At 43.5% G+C, this 20,877-nt stretch overlaps 1 protein-coding gene across 1 annotated transcript; it reads right to left on the bottom strand.

The window, feature by feature from the left end:
- Window positions 1-18,954: 18,954 nt before the first annotated feature.
- On the bottom strand, window positions 18,955-19,716 carry LOC139388173 (sericin-2-like). Its single transcript, XM_071134743.1, has one exon. It carries the CDS (start codon window positions 19,714-19,716, stop codon window positions 18,955-18,957), a length of 762 nt encoding a protein of 253 aa, XP_070990844.1.
- Between the last annotated feature and the right edge of the window lie 1,161 nt (window positions 19,717-20,877).

The raw sequence follows: 20,877 nt of genomic DNA, 5'->3' as shown, positions 1-20,877 counted from the left end.
CCTCGGTCTGATCCTCAATCAGCCTTAATAATAATGTTCTGTATTTAGTTGTGGGGTGTGCTGTACCTACTGTATCTATTTTATCAACAACCAAAAATACGATTTGTGTATCTATTTGTTCATCTATACTGAAAATGTTCATGTCTGCAAACAGTTGTTGCTAATTGTCAATGTCTTATTGACACCCAGTACTCAGTCATGTGAATTCCCCATGTAAGGTTGAAAGCCATAAATTACGCTATGAAGGTGTGTGTATACAGTATGTGTGTGTGTATAGCAACGTGCGTGCGTGTATGTATCCATGTGTGAGTGTGTATATGTTTTATATGTGTGTCCCTTTGAACATGTGTGTATGCAGTGGCATAGTGCACTTTTTGTTAAATTCTAACATTAGATTATTCAACTATATAATACAAATCTCCAAACTTCTTTTTGTTTTGTTTTATAGCACTATTAAATGTGCCAGGGCTAATTTTGTTAGCATTTTGACATGCTTTTCTAGATTTAGAATATAAAACAACATTTATAAAGCTAACTTTATTCCTTAGGTGTAGCACAGAAAATAGTACAATTGTTTAAGCATATGTTGCAGAACAGTGATTAAAATGTTTTTTTCTCAATATTGACAAAGAAATAGTTAAAAAGCCACTAACAGAGTTGACAACAGATACTCAAAACAGACATATTTTTACCTCTAAAAATAAAAGTTCAATACAAACATTTGTAAAATATGGAACATTTTTAATAAAAAAATCCCCAATAAAACAACCTTTCTATCAGATCTTTTCAGCACTCTGATGTTAGACAAAAATCTGACGGAGTTGATGTTTTACAGAGTTGACAAAAAATGAAAATGTTCTTCTTCATTCAAGTGGCATACAGAGTAGAAAGTTAGTTTTTCCTCAGTTGCTTTATGATTCTAAAACCTAATTAAATGTAACATATTTGAACCAAAATGTATATTCTATCAGGCAGATGGAGTTGACAGTTTATGTTTGTGACCATGGTGATTCGAATATTGTTGGTTTAAATTTTAAAAAAGTAGAGAACTTTACAAACCATGAGTGGTCTTGTTGCACCACAAGTAATGGGAAAGTGGGATACCTAGTCAGTTGTACAACTGAACACATTAAACTGAAATGTGTCTTCCGCATTGAACACAACCCCTCTGAATCAGAGAGGTGCGGAGGGCTGCCTTAAACAACATCCACGTCTTCGGTGCCCGGGGAACAGTTTTTACCTTGTCAGCTCGTTTTGCCATGAGGCTGAGAGAAAATGTTGCAGTTTTAAAGCTAATTTCCTGTAATTCTAAACATTTACTGAATGGGGAATCGCCAGTGCATGTCTGTCTCTGTGCGTGTCTGACACCATGTTGGGGTGGTTGCCTTTCATTCTATTAGGAGATTAGTTGGACTGGGCCTCCCTCTCTACCTCTCTCCCCTTCTCCCCCTCTCTCCCTCCAAGGTCCGGCATGCGTTTGACTTAAAGCTGCTGTTTGATGCTGTCCACTGAACCGCCCATTGGGTCGTCTGCCCTTTTGAACTTGGAAGTGTCCCAGGGGAATTCATATTTGAATGGCTGCTTGGATTGGAAGATCCAATAGCCTCTTCAGTCAGATCCACCGTCACCACACAGGGTAATATAAGAGCTCATCTGGCCCACAAACACAGTCCTGAAATGTCTAGTTTGGTGTTATGGTATCTGGCCAATACTAGTTATATGTAGGTTTACGAACTGAGCGTGGAACTATTTTTGTCACGTTTTGAAATGATCCCCACCCATTTCTGGATTTCACATTTTTGAATGTGCACAGGATAATAGGCATAATTGAATGCAGAATATGAAGCAAAGTAAAGGGCGCAAACACATGCGCGAAGACACACACGCACGCACGCATACACACCTATTCTATTAATAAGGAGGCTGCCAATCCATAATGTGGAAATCATGCTCCGGGGTATCGATCTTGGGGGGGCGAGTGTGATGGTGGTGGTGGGGGAGAGGGCGTGCTGGCCCAAGGAGCCCAGACACTCCAGTCTATTGGATTGAGATTCATATGCTATTTAAAGGTCAGGGATCAGGCCATGGGCACGGCGCGAGCCTCTCTGATCAATACCAACGCCACACACCCTGTCTGACCTGGGCATTTTGTCACCATAAATCCACCACTCGCTTTTTCCCTCCTGCACCTGATCTTTTTTTCTCTTAACACACGGTCATTTAAAAGAAGAGATTGAGTCAACCGGGAGCACTTTGTAAGATCTAAATACATGTAATATATCTAAGGATGGCTGTTGAAGGTTGGATGGCCAGTGCTGGGCTGATCTTGGAGAACTTGCTTTGAAACGTTTGAGTTGGAGGAGAATATCCTCATCTACTTATCTCTATTGTGTATCAGCCTGTAATTTATATTCCTAATATATAATGTTTTATTTGATTTAAATTTTCATTATTGACATCAGATTTTTTTGTATATTTTTAGACATTTGTATTTATTTATTTAACTTGTATTTTGACAGGGAGTGATGCTGAGACCAAGGTCTCTTATACAGATGGGCCCTGTACACTGTACATATCAATACACATCAAAGTACACTATACACATCAATATGCACATCATTACTCATCAATATACATTATACACCTCAATATACACTCAATACACATCAATATACACTATACATAGCAATATACACATCAATAATAAACACATCAATACACATCAATATACAACATCAAATATACACATCAATACATGAAAAGTGAAACATTCAATATGAATAGTCCCCTTCATAAGAATATGCAGTACAGCATATCTCTGTCTCTGCAGTGGCTTCCCTAGCCAATGATGGGCCATATGAGAGTGTGTGAGTGTGTGTGTGTGTGCGTGCGTGCGTGTGTGTGTATGTGTGTGTGTGCGTGCGTGTGCGCGTGCGTGCATGCGTGTGTGTGTGTGTGTGTGTGTGTGTGTGTGTGCGTGTGTGTGTGTGCTTGTGTGTGTCTAGAACGGAGTAAGTAGGGGGTAGGGGATAGCATCTAGATCAGTGAATTGCAAAGAGGACCATCATATTAAATAAAGGTGAGAGGCTTTCTTAGGGAACACTCTCTCTCACAAACACACACACACACACACACACACACACACACACACACACACACACACACACACACACACACACACACACACACACACACACACACACACACACACACACACACACCTTCCTTTGTGTCCTTCACACACCCTTCAGCTCCTCCTCATTTCCATACAGAATGCAAACAAGGTGCCCCGCCACCCCCCAACTCTACTCCTCCACATGGTCCCTCCATCCCTCCCTCCTTCTGTCCTATCATCCCCCATCTCCAGGCTGACAGTGGGGCAGGCATCAGACTGCACAGCTTTCTGCTCGCTGCCTGCCTGCCTGTCTATCTGTCTGTCTGTCTGTCTGTCTGTCTGTCTGTCTGTCTGTCTGTCTGTAGGTCTGTCTGCCCTAACATAGTGGGATGAGGTTTTGATGAACACAGAGGTCAGGTATTACCAATCTATTCAATCCACTCACTCACAAAAATAAAAAAAGTGGATTGGGACTGAACCTTGAACCATGAACCCTTACCTTGAGAGAGAATTTAAATATATATATTTTTGCTCTACTACACCTCTATCTCCATCCCTCGCTCCCTGGTCCGGCGTGCATGCACTTGATCCATTAGGCAGATGAGATGGACACCGCAACTCTGCATATGCAATATTCCCAGACACCATTTTGTTAGAGCGAGAAAGTGTAATATTTTCTTCTCCATACACTGGTGCTGGGAAAGTAGATTAACATTAGAGTGCTGTGTTTAAGGGGCGAGTACCATTTTCTAGTAGTCCCAAATATAGTAGAAGTGGGGGAATTTAAATTGTGTGACACCTGTAAGAAGAACATATACAGTGCATTAGGAAAGTATTCAGAACCCTTCACTTTTTCCACATTTTGTTACATTACAGCCTTACTCTAAAATGTATTAACTTGTTTGTTTTCCTCATCAATCTACACACAATACCCCATAATGACAAAGTGAAAACAGGTTTTTAGACATTTTTACAAATGGATTAAAAATAACAATTCAGACCCTTTGCTATTAAACTCGAAATTGAAATCAGGTGCATCCTGTTTCCCTTGATCATCCTTGAGATGTTTCTACAACTTGATTGGACTCCACCTGTGGGAAATTCAATTGATTGGACATGCTTTGGAAACTAAAAAGCTGTCTATATAAGGTCCCACAGTTGACAGTGCATGTCAGAGCAAAAAATCAAGCCATGAGGTCCAAGGAATTGTCCATAGAACTCTGAGGCAGGATTGTGTCGAGGCACAGATCTGGGGAAGGGTACCAAAAAATGTCTGCAGCATTGAAGGTTCCCAAGAACACAGTGGCCTCCATCGTTCTTATGTGGAAGAAGTTTGAAACCACCAAGACTCTTCCTAGAGCTGTCCGCTCGGTCAAACTGAGCAATCGGGGGAGAAAGAACTTGGTCAGGGAGGTGACCAAGACCACGATGGTCACTCTGACAGAGCTCTGGAGTTCCTCTGTGGAGATGGGAGAACCTTCCAGAAGGACAACCGTCTCTGCAGGACCCCACCAATCAGGCCTTTATGGTAGAGTGGCCAGATGGAAACCACTCGTTAGTGCTCAAGTTTGCCAAAATGCACCCAAAACGCTCTTAGACCATGAGAAACAAGATTCTCTGGCCGGACCTCAGACTGGGGCGAAGGTTCAACTTCCAACAGAAGAACGACCCTAGGCACACAGCAGGAGCACACAGCAGGAGCTGTTTCGGGACAAGTATCTGAATGTCCTTGAGTGGCCAGCCAGAGCCCGGACTTGAACCCGATCGAACATCTCTGGAGAGACCTGAAAATAGCTGTGCAGCGACGCTCCCCATCCTAACTGACAGAGCTTGAGAGGATCTGCAGAGAACAATGGGAGAAACTCCCCAAATACTGGTGTGCCAAGCTTGTAGTGTTATACCTAAGAAGACTCGAGGCTGTAATCGCTGCCAAAGGTGCTTCATCAAAGTACTGAGTAAAGTGTCTGGTGAAAATAGTCTGGGTAGCCATTTGATTAGATGTTCAGCAGTCTTATGGCTTGAGGGTAGAAGCCTCTGTTTAGAAGCCTCTGGAACCTAGACTTGGTGCTCCGGTACCACTTGCCGTGCGGTAGTAGAGAGAACCGTCTATGACTAGGGTGGCTGGAGTCTTTGACAATTTTTAGTCCCTTCCTCTGACACCACCTGGTATAGAGGTCCTGGATGGCAGGAAGTTTGGCCCCGATGCCTTGTGGTTGGAGGCCGAGCAGTTGCAATACCAGGCAGTGAATCAATCCGTCAGAATGCTCTCGATGGTGCAGCTGTAAAACCTTTCGAGGATCTGAGGACCCCATGCCAAATCTTTTCAGTCTCCTGAGGGGGACTTTGTGTTTTGCCCTCTTCACGACTGTCTTGGTGTGCTTGGACCATGTTAGTTTGATGGTGATGTGGACGCCAAAGAACTTGAAGCTCTCAACCTGCTCCACTACAGCCCTGTCGATGAGTATGGGGTTGTGCTCAAACCTCCTTTTCCTGTCGTCCAAAATCATCTCTTTTGTCTTGATCACGTTGAGGGAGAGGTTGTTACCCTTGCACCACACAGTCAGGTCTCTGACCTCCTCCCTATAGGCTGTCTCATCGTTGTCTGTAAGGCCTACCACTGTTGTGTCATCGGCAAACTTAATGATAGTGTTGGAGTTGTGCCTGGCCATGCAGCCATGAGTGAATAGGGAGTACAGGAGGGGACTGAGCACGCACCCCTTCGGGGCCCCTGTGTTGAGGATCAGCGTGGCGGATGTGTTGTTACCTACCCTTGCCATCTGGGGAAGGCCCGTCAGGAAGTCCAGGATCCAGATGCAGAGAGAGGTGTTTAGTCCCAGGGGCCTTAGCTTAGTGATCAGCTTTAAGGGCACTATGGTGTTGAACGCTGAGCTGTTGTCAATGAACAGCATTGTCACATAGGTGTTCCTTTTTTCTAGGTGTAAAAGGGCAGTGTGGAGTGCAATAGTGAGTGCATGATCTGTTGGGGCGGTATGCAAATTGGAGTGGGTCTAGGATTTCTGGGATAATAGTGTTGATGATCAGCATTTCAAAGCACTTTATGAGGTACATATTAGTGTTCTTGTGCACAGGGACTATGGTGGTCTTCTTGAAACATGTTGGTATTACAGACTCAGACAGGGAGAGGTAGAAAATATCAGTGAAGACACTTGCCAGTTGGTCAGCGTATGCTCAGAGTACACGTCCTGGTAATCCGTCTGGCCCTGCAACCTTGTGAATATTGACCCGTTTAAAGGTCTTACTCATATTTTTTTTAATTGAACCTTTATTTAACTAGGCAAGTCTGTTAAGAACAAATTCTTATTTACAATGACGGCTTAGGAACAGTGGGTTAACTGCCTTGTTCAGGGGCAGAATTCGATTCGATCTTATTCCTGTATTGAGGCTTTGTCTGTTTGATGGTTCGTTGGAGAGCATAGCGGGATTTCTTATAAGCATCCGGGTTGGAGTCCCACTCCTTGAATGCGGCAGCTCTACCCTTTAGCTCAGTTTGGATGTTGCCTGTAACCCATGGCTTGGTTGGGGTATGTATGTGCAGTCACTGTGGGGACGACGTCATCGGTGCACTTATTGATGAAGCCAGTGACTGATGTGGTGTATTCCTCAATGCCATCAGATTGTGCTAGCAAAACAGTCCTGTAGTTTAGCATCTGCTTCATCTGACCACATTTTTATGGACCGAGTCATTGGTGCTTCCTGATTTAATTTTTGCTTGTAATCAGGAATCAGGAGGATAGAATTATGGTCAGATTTGCCAAATGAAGGGTGAGGGAGAGCTTTGTACACTTCTCTGTGTGTAGAGTAAAGGTGGTCTAGAATTGTTTCCCCCTCTGCTTGCACATTTAACATGCTGATAGAAATGAGGTAAAACTGATTTAAGTTTCCCTGCATTAAAATCCCTGGCCACTAGGAGCGTCGCCTCTGAATGAACTTTTTCCTGTTTGCTTATGGCGGTATACAGCTCATTGAGTGCGGTCTTAGAGCCACAATCGGTGTGTGGAGGTATATAGACAGCTACGAAAAATACAGATGCAAACTCTCTAGGTTGATACTGTGATCTACAGCTTATCAAGAGATACTCTACCTCAGGTGAGCAAAACCTGAATACTTCCTTAGATATCGTGCACCAGCTGTTGTTTACAAATATACATAAGCCGCCACCCCGATAGAGTGTATAACCCGCCAGCTGTATGTTATTAATGTCGTCCTTCAGCTACGACTCGATGAAACATAAGATATTACAGTTTTTAATGTCCCATTGATAGGATATGCACGCTCTTAGTTCGTCCCACTTATTTTCCAGCTACTTTGGCGAACAGTACGGATGGCAAAGGCAGATTAGCCACTCGTCGCCTGATCCTATCTCCTTCCGCGATATCTCAGTTTCTTTCTTCTACGAATGACGGGGATTAGGGCCTGTTCAGGTGTTTGGAGTATATCCTTCCCGTCCAACTCATTAAAGAAACATTATTCTGCCAATTCGGGGTGAGTAATCACTGTTCTGATGTCCAAAAGCTATTTTCGGTCATAAGAGATGGTAGCAGCAACATTATGTACAAAATAAATTACAAACAATGCGAAAAAACAAACAAAATAGCACAGTTGGTAAAGAGCCAATAAAATGGAAGCCATCCTCTCCAGCGCCATTACAACTTGTCACTGTATGGTTCGTGACAAGGTGAACACAAACAACGGTGTTCCACTGCTCCATAAGTGTTGAGTATAAAAGTGAGAAGTTGTGTTTTACTTGGGGCTTCACTTATAATAATTTCACCACTAGGATAATGGCCTGTTGAAATATGCATATTTCTTAGATATATAACATCCCATTGATATGAGAAGTCATGCTAGCTCTTTACATTCAGTATGTTGAATTATCAGAGGGGTGGAAGATGATAGTTACACATCGTGTCCCATAAGGCCACATAAACCTCTTTCCATACCTTTTCGGATATTAATTTAGTTCCCTGAAGCTGAAAATATACTGTAGCCTGCCAGTCAGTATGGCCCCTACCTCTGTATTTTCCCCTGATCCTACACGGAACAAAATTATAAAATCATAGAGAGCATGATGAGATTGCTGCTCTGTTATTAATCTTCAATAAATAAATCTTGACCCAGGGATTAACTCCTCCCCCTTCTCCCCTTCCTCTCCCCATTTCTCTAGAGATAAGGCTATCTGATCTTGCTGACATGAATTATGAAAAAACAATGGATTGGGAGAACAAATGTTCTAACCTAGATTGAGTGTGGGATTTGGTGTCATTGAGGCCTGTGTCTAGATTACTTTTACTCTGGGAAAAAATGGCATCAAGGGAATACTAGTACTAGGGAATCATTGACTTGTGTGTTGATATTAATAGCACTTTTATTGCGCAAAAACGATTCTGCCAAAACCCCAAATAGAGAAACAAAAGACAACGATGCCAGTGAAATGGAGTAAGACAAAATGTTACATGACATAAAGTAAATGTAAGGTACATGAAGGAAAAGGTTGTACCAGGTATGTTGTAGAGACAGGTAGTTGAAAATCTGCCAAGCGTGTTTTCTGGTTTGCAACAATAGAAAAAATGGAGCACAAGAAAGCAGGTAGAGGCCTAGGTATGACCTGGAATGCATTCCGTATTACTCTTCCAGTAACCATTCAAATCTCTTCGAATTCAAATAACATTCGTAAACGATCTGTCACCTCACCATGTCACCTATGTATGCATCTAGCATGTTAATGATGTTCTGCTGTTTCCCCTAGCCTAATGCGAGGAGACCTGGGCCCTGTTTGCTGCCGCTGGCCTCATCGATTATCTGTCCCCCTGCCACAACATGGTATCATTGAATATGCTACGAGGAGGAAACAGACAATGGCTGCCATTGCTTAAAAACAGTTTACTTATGTTCCCTGGTCAAGCTCTGACGACTGGAATGGAATGTAGATGAATGGTGTTTTTGGTGCTCAGGTAGAGTATCTACTGATGAGCTCTTTTTCTGATTGGTGGAGTGCTGCAGAGATGGTTGTCCTTCTGGAAAGTTCTCCCATCTCCACAGAGGAACTCTGGAGTTCTATCAGTGACCATTGAGTTCTTGGTCATCTCCCTGATCAAGGCTTTCCCCCCCGATTGCTCAGTTTGGCTGGTAGGCCAGCACTAGGAAGAGTCTTGGTGGTTCCTTACTTCTTACATTTAAGAATGATGGAGGCCACTGTGTTCTTGTGGACCTTCAATGCTGCAGAAATTGTTTGGTACCCTTCCCCAGATCAGTGTCTCGACAAAATCCTGCCTCGGAGCTCTATGGACAATTCCTTCAACCTAATGGCTCGGTTTTTGCTCTGACATGCACTGTCACTATAGAAAGGTGTTTGGGGATGTGTGAAACTTACTTCTCAGCCTGAAGTGTCCCCACTTGCGCCAGCGAATAGCTAGGCAGAGGTACAGAGTTTGCGCCAGGTATGGGCTGAATCCCGAGGAAGTGGTACTTTGGTGTCATGATGAGCTTCTGTCTGCTGTCAAAGTGGAGTTTTTGTGTGACGTCCTTTACACCAGCACTTGGCGACTTGCAAGATGATGTGATTAAGTCCAGACTGCACATCTACCATTCCAGTGTTTTAATTGCTATATTGTAATTACTTCGCCACCATGGCCTATTTATTGCCTTAACTCCCCTATCTTACCTCATTTGCACTCACTGTATATAGACTTTTTGTTTTCTTTTGTTCTACTGTATTATTGACTATGTTTTGTTTATTCCATGTGTAACTCTGTGTTGTTGTATGTGTCGAATTGCTATACTTTGTCTTGGCCAGGTCGCAGTTGCAAATGAGAACCTGTTCTCAACTAGCCTACCTGGTTAAATAAAGGTTAAATCAAAATAAATGTAAAAACACTGATAGACGGGCTTGATACTGATGTCTCGAAATTGAAAGAGACCTGGCACTTAGAAACCTCTTAAATGTAAAGTCCCCATATTAGATTTTTTTTAAATTCAATTCAGTCTAGTATGAGAACGGTAGCCCCTATCTGCTAAAGCAGGGTGTCTGCGAAAAGCTGAGTGTCTTGGCTATTGATCGGTGCCATCAAAATCTTTGGTGAGATTTACTACCATATATGGTTACACACATATATAAGCGCAGGCCGAGCCGATAACCTAACTTCAAGATGGCTGCTACCTATTCCACAGATCATGAGTATATATTATTTGTCTGCCTGTGACCTACCGTTATCGATCACCAGACCCGAGAGTCAACATGTTTATTTTACACAACGTTTTCACGAAACAGCAAACATCTTACAAGGTAAGCTTTGATTTGTTCTGTGTTGGAACTATAGGGGGTATCAAATGAATCATTAGGTTGGTCGGAACCAATATAGCCTATTGCCAATGTTATCTGATGATGTATTACATAATGGCAACATCGAATGTACACCGAGTGACCATATTTGCGCGTCGAAAATATGATGTTGCCTGCTTACGCGCTGCAGCCGTCGATGACACAGGGAATTGGCTACTAATGGCACCGTGACAGTCTTGTAGCTAATGACATAAGCTTTCCAGGGATATGCAGTTGACCTGGGTGGGACAAAGCAAGGCCTAGAACCTTTTATGCGTAATGCAAACTATTGCTACCTGGCTCGAGCAAGATGCACCAAGCATGCTATATTACATTGTAAACCGATTTAATCGCTTTCATTTAATCGTTTTAGCAGTAAAAATGGATTCTCAAGGAGGGGAAAAAAGGTCAAAACTAAGAATATCAAACAGGAACCTAAAAAGAGGCTTTCCACTCGGGTGACAAAGATTGCTTTCTATAAGGATTGGAAACACTTTAGATCTGAAAGTAAATCATTTTCCTGACTTTTTATATAGCTAATTTACTACATGTATTTCGTGTTTTATAAGTTGTCTGCTTTTTGTGCTTTGGATTTAGTTTACATAGGCCTATGTAACAAGTAGTTTCGATGTTATATAATTCCAAAGTAGTTATTGTCTATGTTTCATCTTAGTTCACTGTTCTAAGTTTCATCCTTGTAACTTTGGAGAAGCCACTAAATTCTCATGGCCATTGTTTATTTGTGGTTCTCACCTCTGCCTTTGTCTCCAGAGTGTTACTGTTTGCATTGTGTGTGTGCGCTTCACACACATTATGTCAGCCACTGCACAGATAGAGTTTAGGTTTGATGTTTTTACTTTACAGTAATGTTGTTTTGTAAATTTAGTCAACTGTAATTCTGTGTGTCTTACAACAACATATCCCTTTTTGTTCAGCACAGAGTGAAGGATGCAAAGGATTTGGATGATGATGTTTGGGAGCCACCCCTCCCCTACAGGCGCCCCACCGGTCAAGGTCTTCACCGCCCACTGCTATGTCAATCACCCTGTTTGGTGGTTCTACATCCACTTTTCATAGACATCTTGAAAATGAAAATAGGGGCTTGTGGCACCATTCGTCCTAACAGAATCGCTTTCCCCAAGACCAAGGTAAACAACATGACAAAGACATAGGAGAGGGGGACCATACGTTGCATCAGGACTAACAAGCTGCTTTTTGTGAAAGGGAAGGACACTAGGGAAGTAACCATGCTCACCACAGAGCATAAAGCATTCAATAATTACCATGCCTCAAGGATAGTTAAAAATGCCAATTGGGCATTGGGTGAGGAAGAATGTCCCCATTCCTTTTCTGTGAAGGAATTCAATTCCAGCATGGGGGGGTGTCAACCTATCTGATGCTCTGATAGGCTACTCCCAGGTCCTCCACAAGACCAGGAAGTTGTATAAGACTTTGTTCTTACCACTTTGTGGACATTGCTACAGGAAATGCTTTTATTCTCCACAAGCAGATGGCCAAAGCAAAAGGTCAAACCCCTCTCTCCCAGTTGGCCTTCTGAGAGCAACTTGTGTTGGAAATGGCTGAATTGGGGGCCCAAAGCAGCAAACTCACAACCATCACAAGACCCCCCTCTCAAGGTGAGCGCCACTATCCAACACACATGCCAAAAGACAAAAGGAAGAACTGCAAAGCATTGCACAAAACACAAGGGGGAAATGCTAGGTCTTCTGTCTGAAATGCCAGTTCGCTTTTTGTTTCCTGCCAGAGAGGGACTGCTTCAAAGACTATCACGACATGCACAAGCTATGGTGAAAGTGAAATCGAATCATCTACACCGGGTATGTAAAACGAACACTAATGCCATTTGTAAATACTGTAGTTTTTAGTGGACACGTGTAACCAAGTTTGTGTTTGATAAGATGTGTATTTATTTTTTACATTTTGTATGCATATCTCTTGCTTTTATATTGTTTTTGTAAACAGATCATTTGTATGTTGGACAAATACATTGGATATGTATGTAGTCTAAACGTTCAGGCACTTTGGAGAGGTTGATAAAACACTTAGATATCCCCTGTATGTCTCCAGACACCACCACAATGTTTGAGAGAGGTTGGTGTTGTAGAACATTTTGTTTTTAAAGTGAACAATAACTTTTAGGCACATCCAGTGTGCAAAACAGTGCAATTACCACATTCAAACACTTTGGAGAGGTTGAAAGGACACTTGAATGTGCCCTGGATACCCCATAACACCACCACAATGTTTGAGTGAGGTTGATATGGTAGAAATAGTGTTTTTATACTGAACAAATAGCATTTAGGGATTGAAAATATGTAATAGCACTGGCATGATCTAATTTACAGACACTAGGGAAGACATGCCACTTTGGAAAAGTTTATGGACACTTGGAAATGTCCCGTGACCACACCTGACACCACTTACTTACACATCTGCCCATTTCTAGCTGTTAGGTCCATCAATCCCATTTTTTAAATTATATTGTTTGCATGTTGTGGAAGCCATCCAATGTGTTTCCAGCTCTGGTCATCAATAATTCACTTGTCAATGAAAGAAGAGTTTCAAAATATATGTTTTTTTATTTGTGTGTACTTGATCTTGTGTATTCTGAACTATGTAACTCCTATCTATCTTCTGATAATTTCCTCGCAATCTCCCAGATGTCTTCTTTCCAAATATACTAAGTTGTTGCACGTCAGAATCATGTAATTACTCATGAATAGCAGTGACTTTTGGGTATGTCTGTTCAGGCGGAAATCAACATTTTGCCATTACATTTAAGAGGTTTTTAAAATGTTACTAGATGAGGCTTTTAATTGTATGTTTTTTTGTTATTGAATTGAATGGTATCAGTCAATATGGGGATGGAGAAACCCTGTGTATACTGCACCAGGATCAGGGAACTCTTGTTGTATACGGGACACCACACACAAAGGAATTACCACTCTGACATATTTGTCAAGCGCCCCATTACCACCAGACAAAATGCCAATTGGCACAGTATCTGTATCGGCTGGGAATGACAATGAAAGGTGAAAGGTGCACATTGTTATATTAGCAGAACACTGCTTCTACGGTATTATGTAAAAGGTTGTTTATTCTACATGGACCTGCTACTACATTTGAAAGTTAGCAAAACACTTAGTTTAGAATATCCACATAAATTCAGCGATTGCATTCTTGTCATATCCCTCTGTGGGCTACTGACCTATTCAAAGCTTCCTCCGCATCTCACCATACATCTGTCTGTAGTTATTGAACTCATCTTGTACGAGGTTTGTTGTGATTGAGTGGGTGGAAACAGCTGTGGACAAGGTTCTGACAGATGGGTGTGTCTTGGTGGTGGCAAGGACACGCCCAAGAAACACCTCAAAGCCAACACATGTTTGGCTTTTGTCATGGCCATCAATATTTCTTGAGGAAGAAGCCAAAAAATGAGGCCAGATCAGCATGTGCAGCCCCCCTCTAATTATTATCCACATAATAATTCACATTTCCCGTTGCTGCAGAATTATTTTCCTGCTTTGAGAAACTGGTCAAATTAAGAGAGCATATCTGTATACATATGGAAGTACTTCCGTATTTTGGTTGGGAGTGTTCATTGGTTTAGCATTGCACTTGCATTCCACTTGTAAGCAAGGTATGTGGTTATAACTGCCAAAGCTTATTTAATGGAAACTTTCAAATGAAATATAAAACATGTATTATTGTCTCAAGAACTAGCTGTTAGCTGTATAGACGAGACCTTGTGGATTTCTTAGCCAGAACAAAATAGAAAACCTTAGGTGGTGAAGAAAAATTCCAGATTTAGCGTACGTTTTTTTGAATGTTTTGGAGAAATGGGTTAAATCTTTTTTTGAAATATACTAAGTTCAAATGCTAATTGTAAAGAGGGCCTGGTGAGGTTATGTTTAGAAATATTATTTGAATAAACCTCTTTTCTAAAAAATAAAAAAATTATAATGAAAATAGGATCCCCCAAAAGAGGTCTGGGGGGTAGAGTCCTAATGCTAACGAGAGATGGACAATAACCATTCTCGGATAAACAGATTCGCATAATCTTGATTATATCTCAATGCTGGCACCTACCCTCACTGTCTTACTGTGTTTATTCCCTTCAACAGCCTGTGGTCAACAAGCAACTGGCCTCTTAGGAGAGGGAGGGTTGGGCAGTGGTGGGATGGGGGCCTGAAAAATAAGTCTTAAAATGCTTTAACACCCCCAAGCCCTGTAAAGCCATATTTAAATTAAAAACTCACAAGTGTGTACAGCGGTGTCAGCTGAGCCCGTGGCTCTTGGACCCCATCCCAGCTCCCCGTCTCACTCTCTCCGCCTTGGAGGAAACGTGTGTGCAGGAGTGCCCAGACTTCCCCCTCCCATCTCCCCTCCTCTCCACTGGAGCAACAATCTCACTAAGTGATTTATCACCTCCTTCAGTCAGATATCAGGCTGATACTAGGCATGGAAGGCCTCTTTTGTTCCTGGACTGAGACACTCTACCACCCACCATAGACGTGCTGCTGCTCACTTATACCAAACAATGTAATTCCCCTGTTGTCAAAATGTCGCTGCCTCAGTCCTTCTGCTCAAGGGGAATGTGTAATCTATGCAGATCAATATACTGTCAGGTGTGTGCCAGGAGACATGTTGGATTTTTTTCTACCTTTTTTTTGTCATTCTCCTGTTGTTTATCTTTTCTCCCTCACCCCCTTCTGTTTTTCTGTATATATCTCCTTTTTTCCTCCCCCCATCTTCCTCTCTCTTCTATCTTCTCTTCAACCTTTCCCTCCCTCCCTCCCTCCCTCCCTGCCTTTCCTTGTACTGTCACAGAGTGGTAGCAGGTGAGGAATGGCCTCTGTTGGGTGGGATGTTAATTGAAAAGTGTGGTGGATGTAGGGCGGCTGTTGGGCCCATCTGTGTCTGAGCAGTGTGGCTGGCTGTGGGGCCGTGGGGGGTCTGGCAGGGCCAGACAGGGCCCCCCTGGGAGCTGTTAACACCTCATAGATGTCAGGGGGCCCCAGGGACCCGCAGAGCAGCCCCGGGGCCTTAATGAGAAAGCAGGTGATTATCCCACCTTGGGAAAATAAATGTGTGCCATTATGAATCGTGATGACAACTGTGAGGAACTACTGTGTCAACCGCAGCATGCAGCCACAGGGTTCAGGAGCAGTGTGTAGTGGCAGTAGGACCCATTGGTAACGAGTACAGCAATAATGTTACATGATACAACAATTGCTACTCGTAGTCAGTTAGTAAATGTCAGTCAAATAATGATTCAATCAAAATATTATGCTAACAGTGTAAAGCAACAATTGACATTACACAGAGTCCGTAGGAATAACATATGTTATATCATCCTGCAACAAGCTAGTAAGTACATTAAGTGCTTACCACATTTTCTTGGAAAACCATACTTAACATTTTAGCATCAAGTATTACATAAATGCATTTACATACTTGTTAATTGGTAATTATAAACATGGTTCACTAATAGTTGCCCTGGTATTAACCCTGTGTAATAAAGTATATGATGTGTTTCCCAGTGATTTTACATCAATGAAAAATGGCCGACATCTAATCGCCAGCTTGAGGAGGTCAAGAGATGAGATGATACATAGCTTACACATTTGCTATATGAATGGTCCTCAATGCATTTCAGTAGATTACCAAATATTGTATTCCAGTCAAAGTATGAAATGAGATAATTATGCTGTGTGCGGATTATCGCGAGGCGGGCCTGTAATGGATTTGATTGAAGTCGTCAGTAAAAACATGGTAATGGGCGTGTTGATTAGTTTGATCGCTCTAACGATGATGTGGACATTAATCTGCGGTATAAACAAGTGTTAATGCTGTGTTTACAGTTTTCACGCATTTGTGTGTGTCACATGTGGCTGATATATTTTTCTAAAACTATGATATGCCCTAACATTTCCTCCTCCATTTCCTTCCTCTGTCAAATTGTTCAGAAGCAACATTCCTGTCAAACCACTAACAAACCATTTCTAGAAACCAAAACCACACTGTATCCTTGTAGCATGTTAGAACATCTCTACCAAACACAACATCTCAGAATTCTCCCCTTCCTCAACCAACCACTGCATATGTGCTGCTAGTGGGCCACAGAAACACCCCCACCACACCACACCACAGACTGCTATTCATTAACAGTTTGAGTTAATTGATTGTTTACTGAAATCAGCGCCTGGGGTAATCCTCTGAGCCCCTCTTCTCCTCCCACTCCCTCTTCCCCCTCACACTCTCCCATCTCCCTCCAAAACTCCTCCTCCCTACCCTCAGCAACATGACTGGTGGCTCTTCCCTCTAAGACCCCCAGGGCTGCTACATTAAGCCTGAATTGTTGCTGTGACGTGAGGGGCCCAGGGGAGGTGTTACTGTCAGGCCTGATTTACTCCCAGCCATCTGACACGAGGCGGACACTCGCTGGGGTCTTAGAGGAAAGGAGGGAGAAGAGAGAGGAGAGAGCCAGCAGCCAGGCTTCAAGCTGCCAAGGGCAGGGACAGCTCAATGCAACAGCCTAAAGCAACAGTACAATGCAACAGCCTATTATAGCAACATAAAAATACAACTGCCTAAACCAACAGTACAATGCTACAGTGCAATAGTAAATAGCAACAATCTCATGCAAAATACCAATGTTACAGTAAACTAATGTAATAGCCTGTTAATAACAGCTGACAAAAGTCAAAGTAATGTTATATCCTGAAATCACTGATTGTTACAGTTATATTTTTGTTACTGAATGTCTTGTGATGTGTTGTCTCGTTGTCGATATGAAAAATTATTTGTGAAGCGAAAAAGTGTGTGGATGTCAGTTGTATTTCATTGAAAAAAATTCATTGTCAATTTCAATTTGTTTTTGCAAATATGTCTTTGAATGTCTTTTCTAAATGCTCCATTGGGAATTTATATATCTGGTTGAGTAGCTTTCAATCAAATACTCCTACTGCCAACAACAATCTAGACCTCCTGGGAAGTGGTCTACACACTACAGGATCCAGCTATTGTCTACAGAAGAATATGTGCCAGTCAACTGTCATGTCAAACATGTAACACACACACATACACACAGAGGCCTTTCACTAACATTGAACCCATACAATAAATAATTATACCCTAAATACTTACAACTTACACCTGATATCATCACAAAGCCTTCACACTCAACACATTCCCTGCCCCCATTTGTCTAACACATTTGTCTAATTCCTTTTCCTCCATCCACTGAAAATTACTCAGACACATCCAACCCCCAAAATGACTTACACGTACAAAGCCACAGAGGAAACCTAAATTAATCTGAAAGAGTGACGGGGATAATCTCACTTGATCACATTGTACACAGTTCATCCTCAGGTCATCCCCATCTCATATTTTTTCTCCCAGGGTTCCTTATACCTGTTGTGGGAGGGGAGGGGCAATGTCAGAATAGGATGTTGGTAGGGTGTAGAAAGGCTGTTGTGGGATCTTGACACATCCTGATGTGTCGAGTTCCTCCGTCTCATTGACAAATCCGCCTGGCTCAGCCCAAATGGGAACTGCTCAGTAAACTGACCAAGGCAGGGATCGGGGGAGATTAGTGCTGCCTTTGACACTTCACTCTCACCCTGTCTTTGCAGGGCACCTTGGGATATGGTTACTCACCTGTTGCCTTAGCATGTTAATAGTGACAGCCGCCACTCAGGTGGAAGGATTCGATTTTAAGTCGAAGTGTTGTGTTCTTGTAACCTGAGAACAAGAGCCAGCCGTCCAACCCTAAACTGAAGAAGTTACGGGGATGAGAAACTTTCTTCAGCCAGGCTTTCTAAAAGCATCAATCTTCCAACCCCTGGAAATAACATTTAGTTGGCGCAATTATGGTAAGTGCTTAGGTTAAATCTGACAATGCACAGTTATTCAAACACAGCGACTATTGTTTATCAACATGCTTGGTATTCTATACTCATATGAAGGTGAGGTGGGGTGAATCCTCATGTTACAGTGCTGCCATAGGCAGATCATTATTATTAGACCAGGGAGGTTGGTCTTTTGGACAAACATCAGTTTGTGCAGAGCGTTTGTGAGATGTTTTCATGATCGTTTGTAGAGAAGAACCAAGGCGCAGCGTGATTACAGTTACACATAATTTATTAAAGTGAAACTATAAAACAAAACAATAAAGAATAAGGAAATGACAATGGAGTGCTGACATACAACTACCCATAAACAAGATCCCACAACAAACAGGTGGGAAAAAGCTGCCTAAATATGATCCCCAATCAGAGAACGATATACAGCTGCCTCTGATTGGGAACCACACCAAGCCAACCTAGAAATAAAGAAACTAGAATGCCCACTCTAGTCACACCCCGACCTAACCAAATTAGAGAATAAAGGATCTCTACGGTCAGGGCGTGACAGTACCCCCACCCCAAAGGTGCGGTCTCCGGCCGCAAAACCTGACTCTATAGGGGAAGGTCTATCCTCGGTGGCGGCTCCGGTGCGGGGCTCCACTCGCGGATCCGACCACTTCGGTGGCGACTCTGGTGCGGGGATCGTCGCCGGAAGCTCCGGACCATGGATCGTCGCCGGAGGAACCAGACCATGGATCGTCGCCGGAGGAACCGGGCCATGGATCATCGCTGGAAGCTACGGCCCGTAGATCATCGCCTGAAGAACTGGACCGTGGATCGTCGCCAGAGGAACAGGACCGTGGATCGTCGCCGCAGGAACCGGACCGCGGATCGTCGCCGGAGGAACCGGACCGTGGATCATCGCCAGAGGCTCCGGGCCCTGGATCGTCGCCGGAGGCTCCGGACTGCAGACCGTCGCTGGAGGCTCTGGACTGCAGACCGTCGCTGGAGGCTCTGGACTGCAGACCGTCGCAGGAGGCCTGGTGGGTGGAGCTGGCACAGGATGTACCAGGCTGGGGAGACGCACAGGAGGCCTGGTGCGTGGAGCCGGCACAGGACGTACCGGACAGGGGAGACGCACAAGAGGTCTGGTGCGTGGAGCTGGCACAGGGCGTACCGGACAGGGGAGACGCACAAGAGGCCTGGTGCGTGGAGCTGGCACAGGGCGTTCCGGGCTGGGGAGACGCACAGGAGGCCTGGAGCGTAGAGCTGGCACAACATGTCCTGGACAGATGACAACCTTCACACGGCAAGTGCGGGGAGCTGGCACAGGACGTACCGGGCTGTGGAGGCGTACTGGAGACACGGTGCGTAGAACTGGCACACATTGTCCCGGAACACTGACACTCTCCTCAAAGCGAGTGCGGAGAGCTGGCACAGGTGGCATCGGACGGCTAACACGCTCCTCAGGGCGACTGTCTTGCCTCTCCAGCCAAACCAACAGCTCTCTCTCTCATCACTCTCCTCAACTTTCGCCAACCACTCCTCGCTCAATCTATCCCAATATTCCTCCATGGTCTCTGACTCACCCCTCAGCGTCGCCAACCACCCCGTGTGCCCCCCCAAAAAACTGTTGAGGCTGCTTCTTTGGCCTACGTCGTGGCCGCGAACCCCGGTGTCGTCGCTGTCTCTCCTTTGCTGCTTCCGCCTGCTTCCATGGCAGGCTTTTGTCTCCTGCCATTATTTCGTCCCAAGTCCAAGATGTCCTCCACTCCTGGCTTTCCTCCCAGGCCCAGGATCCCTGCTCCTCCTGGGCACGCTGATTGGTACGTGGGTGGTGGGATCTTCTGTCACGATCGTTTGTATAAAAGGACCAAGGCGCAGCGTGATTACAGTTCCACATAATTTATTGAAGTGAAACTATAAAACAAAACAATAAAGAATAACGAAACGTGACGACAATAGAGTGCTGACATACAACTACCCATAAACAAGATCCCACAACAAACAGGTGGGAAAAAGGCTGCCTAAATATGATCCCCAATCAGAGACAACGATAGACAGCTGCCTCTGATTGGGAACCATACCAAGCCAACCTAGAAATAAAGAAACTAGAATGCCCACCCTAGTCACACCCCGACCTAACCAAAATAGAGAATAAAGGATCTCTACGGTAAAGGGCATGACAGATGCTGTTGGTTGAACTTTCCCTCCTAAATCTAAAATGTTACTAATATTTAGGACGTCTTAGGTTATGAAGCTATAGCTAAGTAAAGTCCAGAGTTGTTCATGATCAGGTCTTCTGGAACACGTTGCAAATTGCTTGAAGATGGCGAAAGGGTCCATCTAAAAGATGGTACAGATTGATGGGCTTTATCAGGGTGAGGATGGTTTTTAATGTGTTGTCTGTGATGCTATGCACAGATAAAACCGCAATGGAAGTCTTTGTCACTGGGAGAACAAATGTAAGAAATTGACGTCACACAGACGCATATTCGCAGCTCACATACACTACAGTTTAATCTATTTAATTGAACCCGACTTTGAAT

Source organism: Oncorhynchus clarkii, chromosome 29, assembly GCF_045791955.1.
Source record: "Oncorhynchus clarkii lewisi isolate Uvic-CL-2024 chromosome 29, UVic_Ocla_1.0, whole genome shotgun sequence".
Classification (NCBI taxonomy): domain Eukaryota; kingdom Metazoa; phylum Chordata; class Actinopteri; order Salmoniformes; family Salmonidae; genus Oncorhynchus; species Oncorhynchus clarkii.
The sequence above is the reverse complement of the archived record's forward strand: the minus strand, read 5'-3'. Positions and strand labels throughout refer to the sequence as shown.

What these genes read in the sequence shown, in the direction of transcription:
- LOC139388173 (XM_071134743.1), bottom strand. Translation starts at nt 19,716, where the DNA reads ATGTGTGCCAGTTCTACGCACCGTGTCTCCAGTACGCCTCCACAGCCC.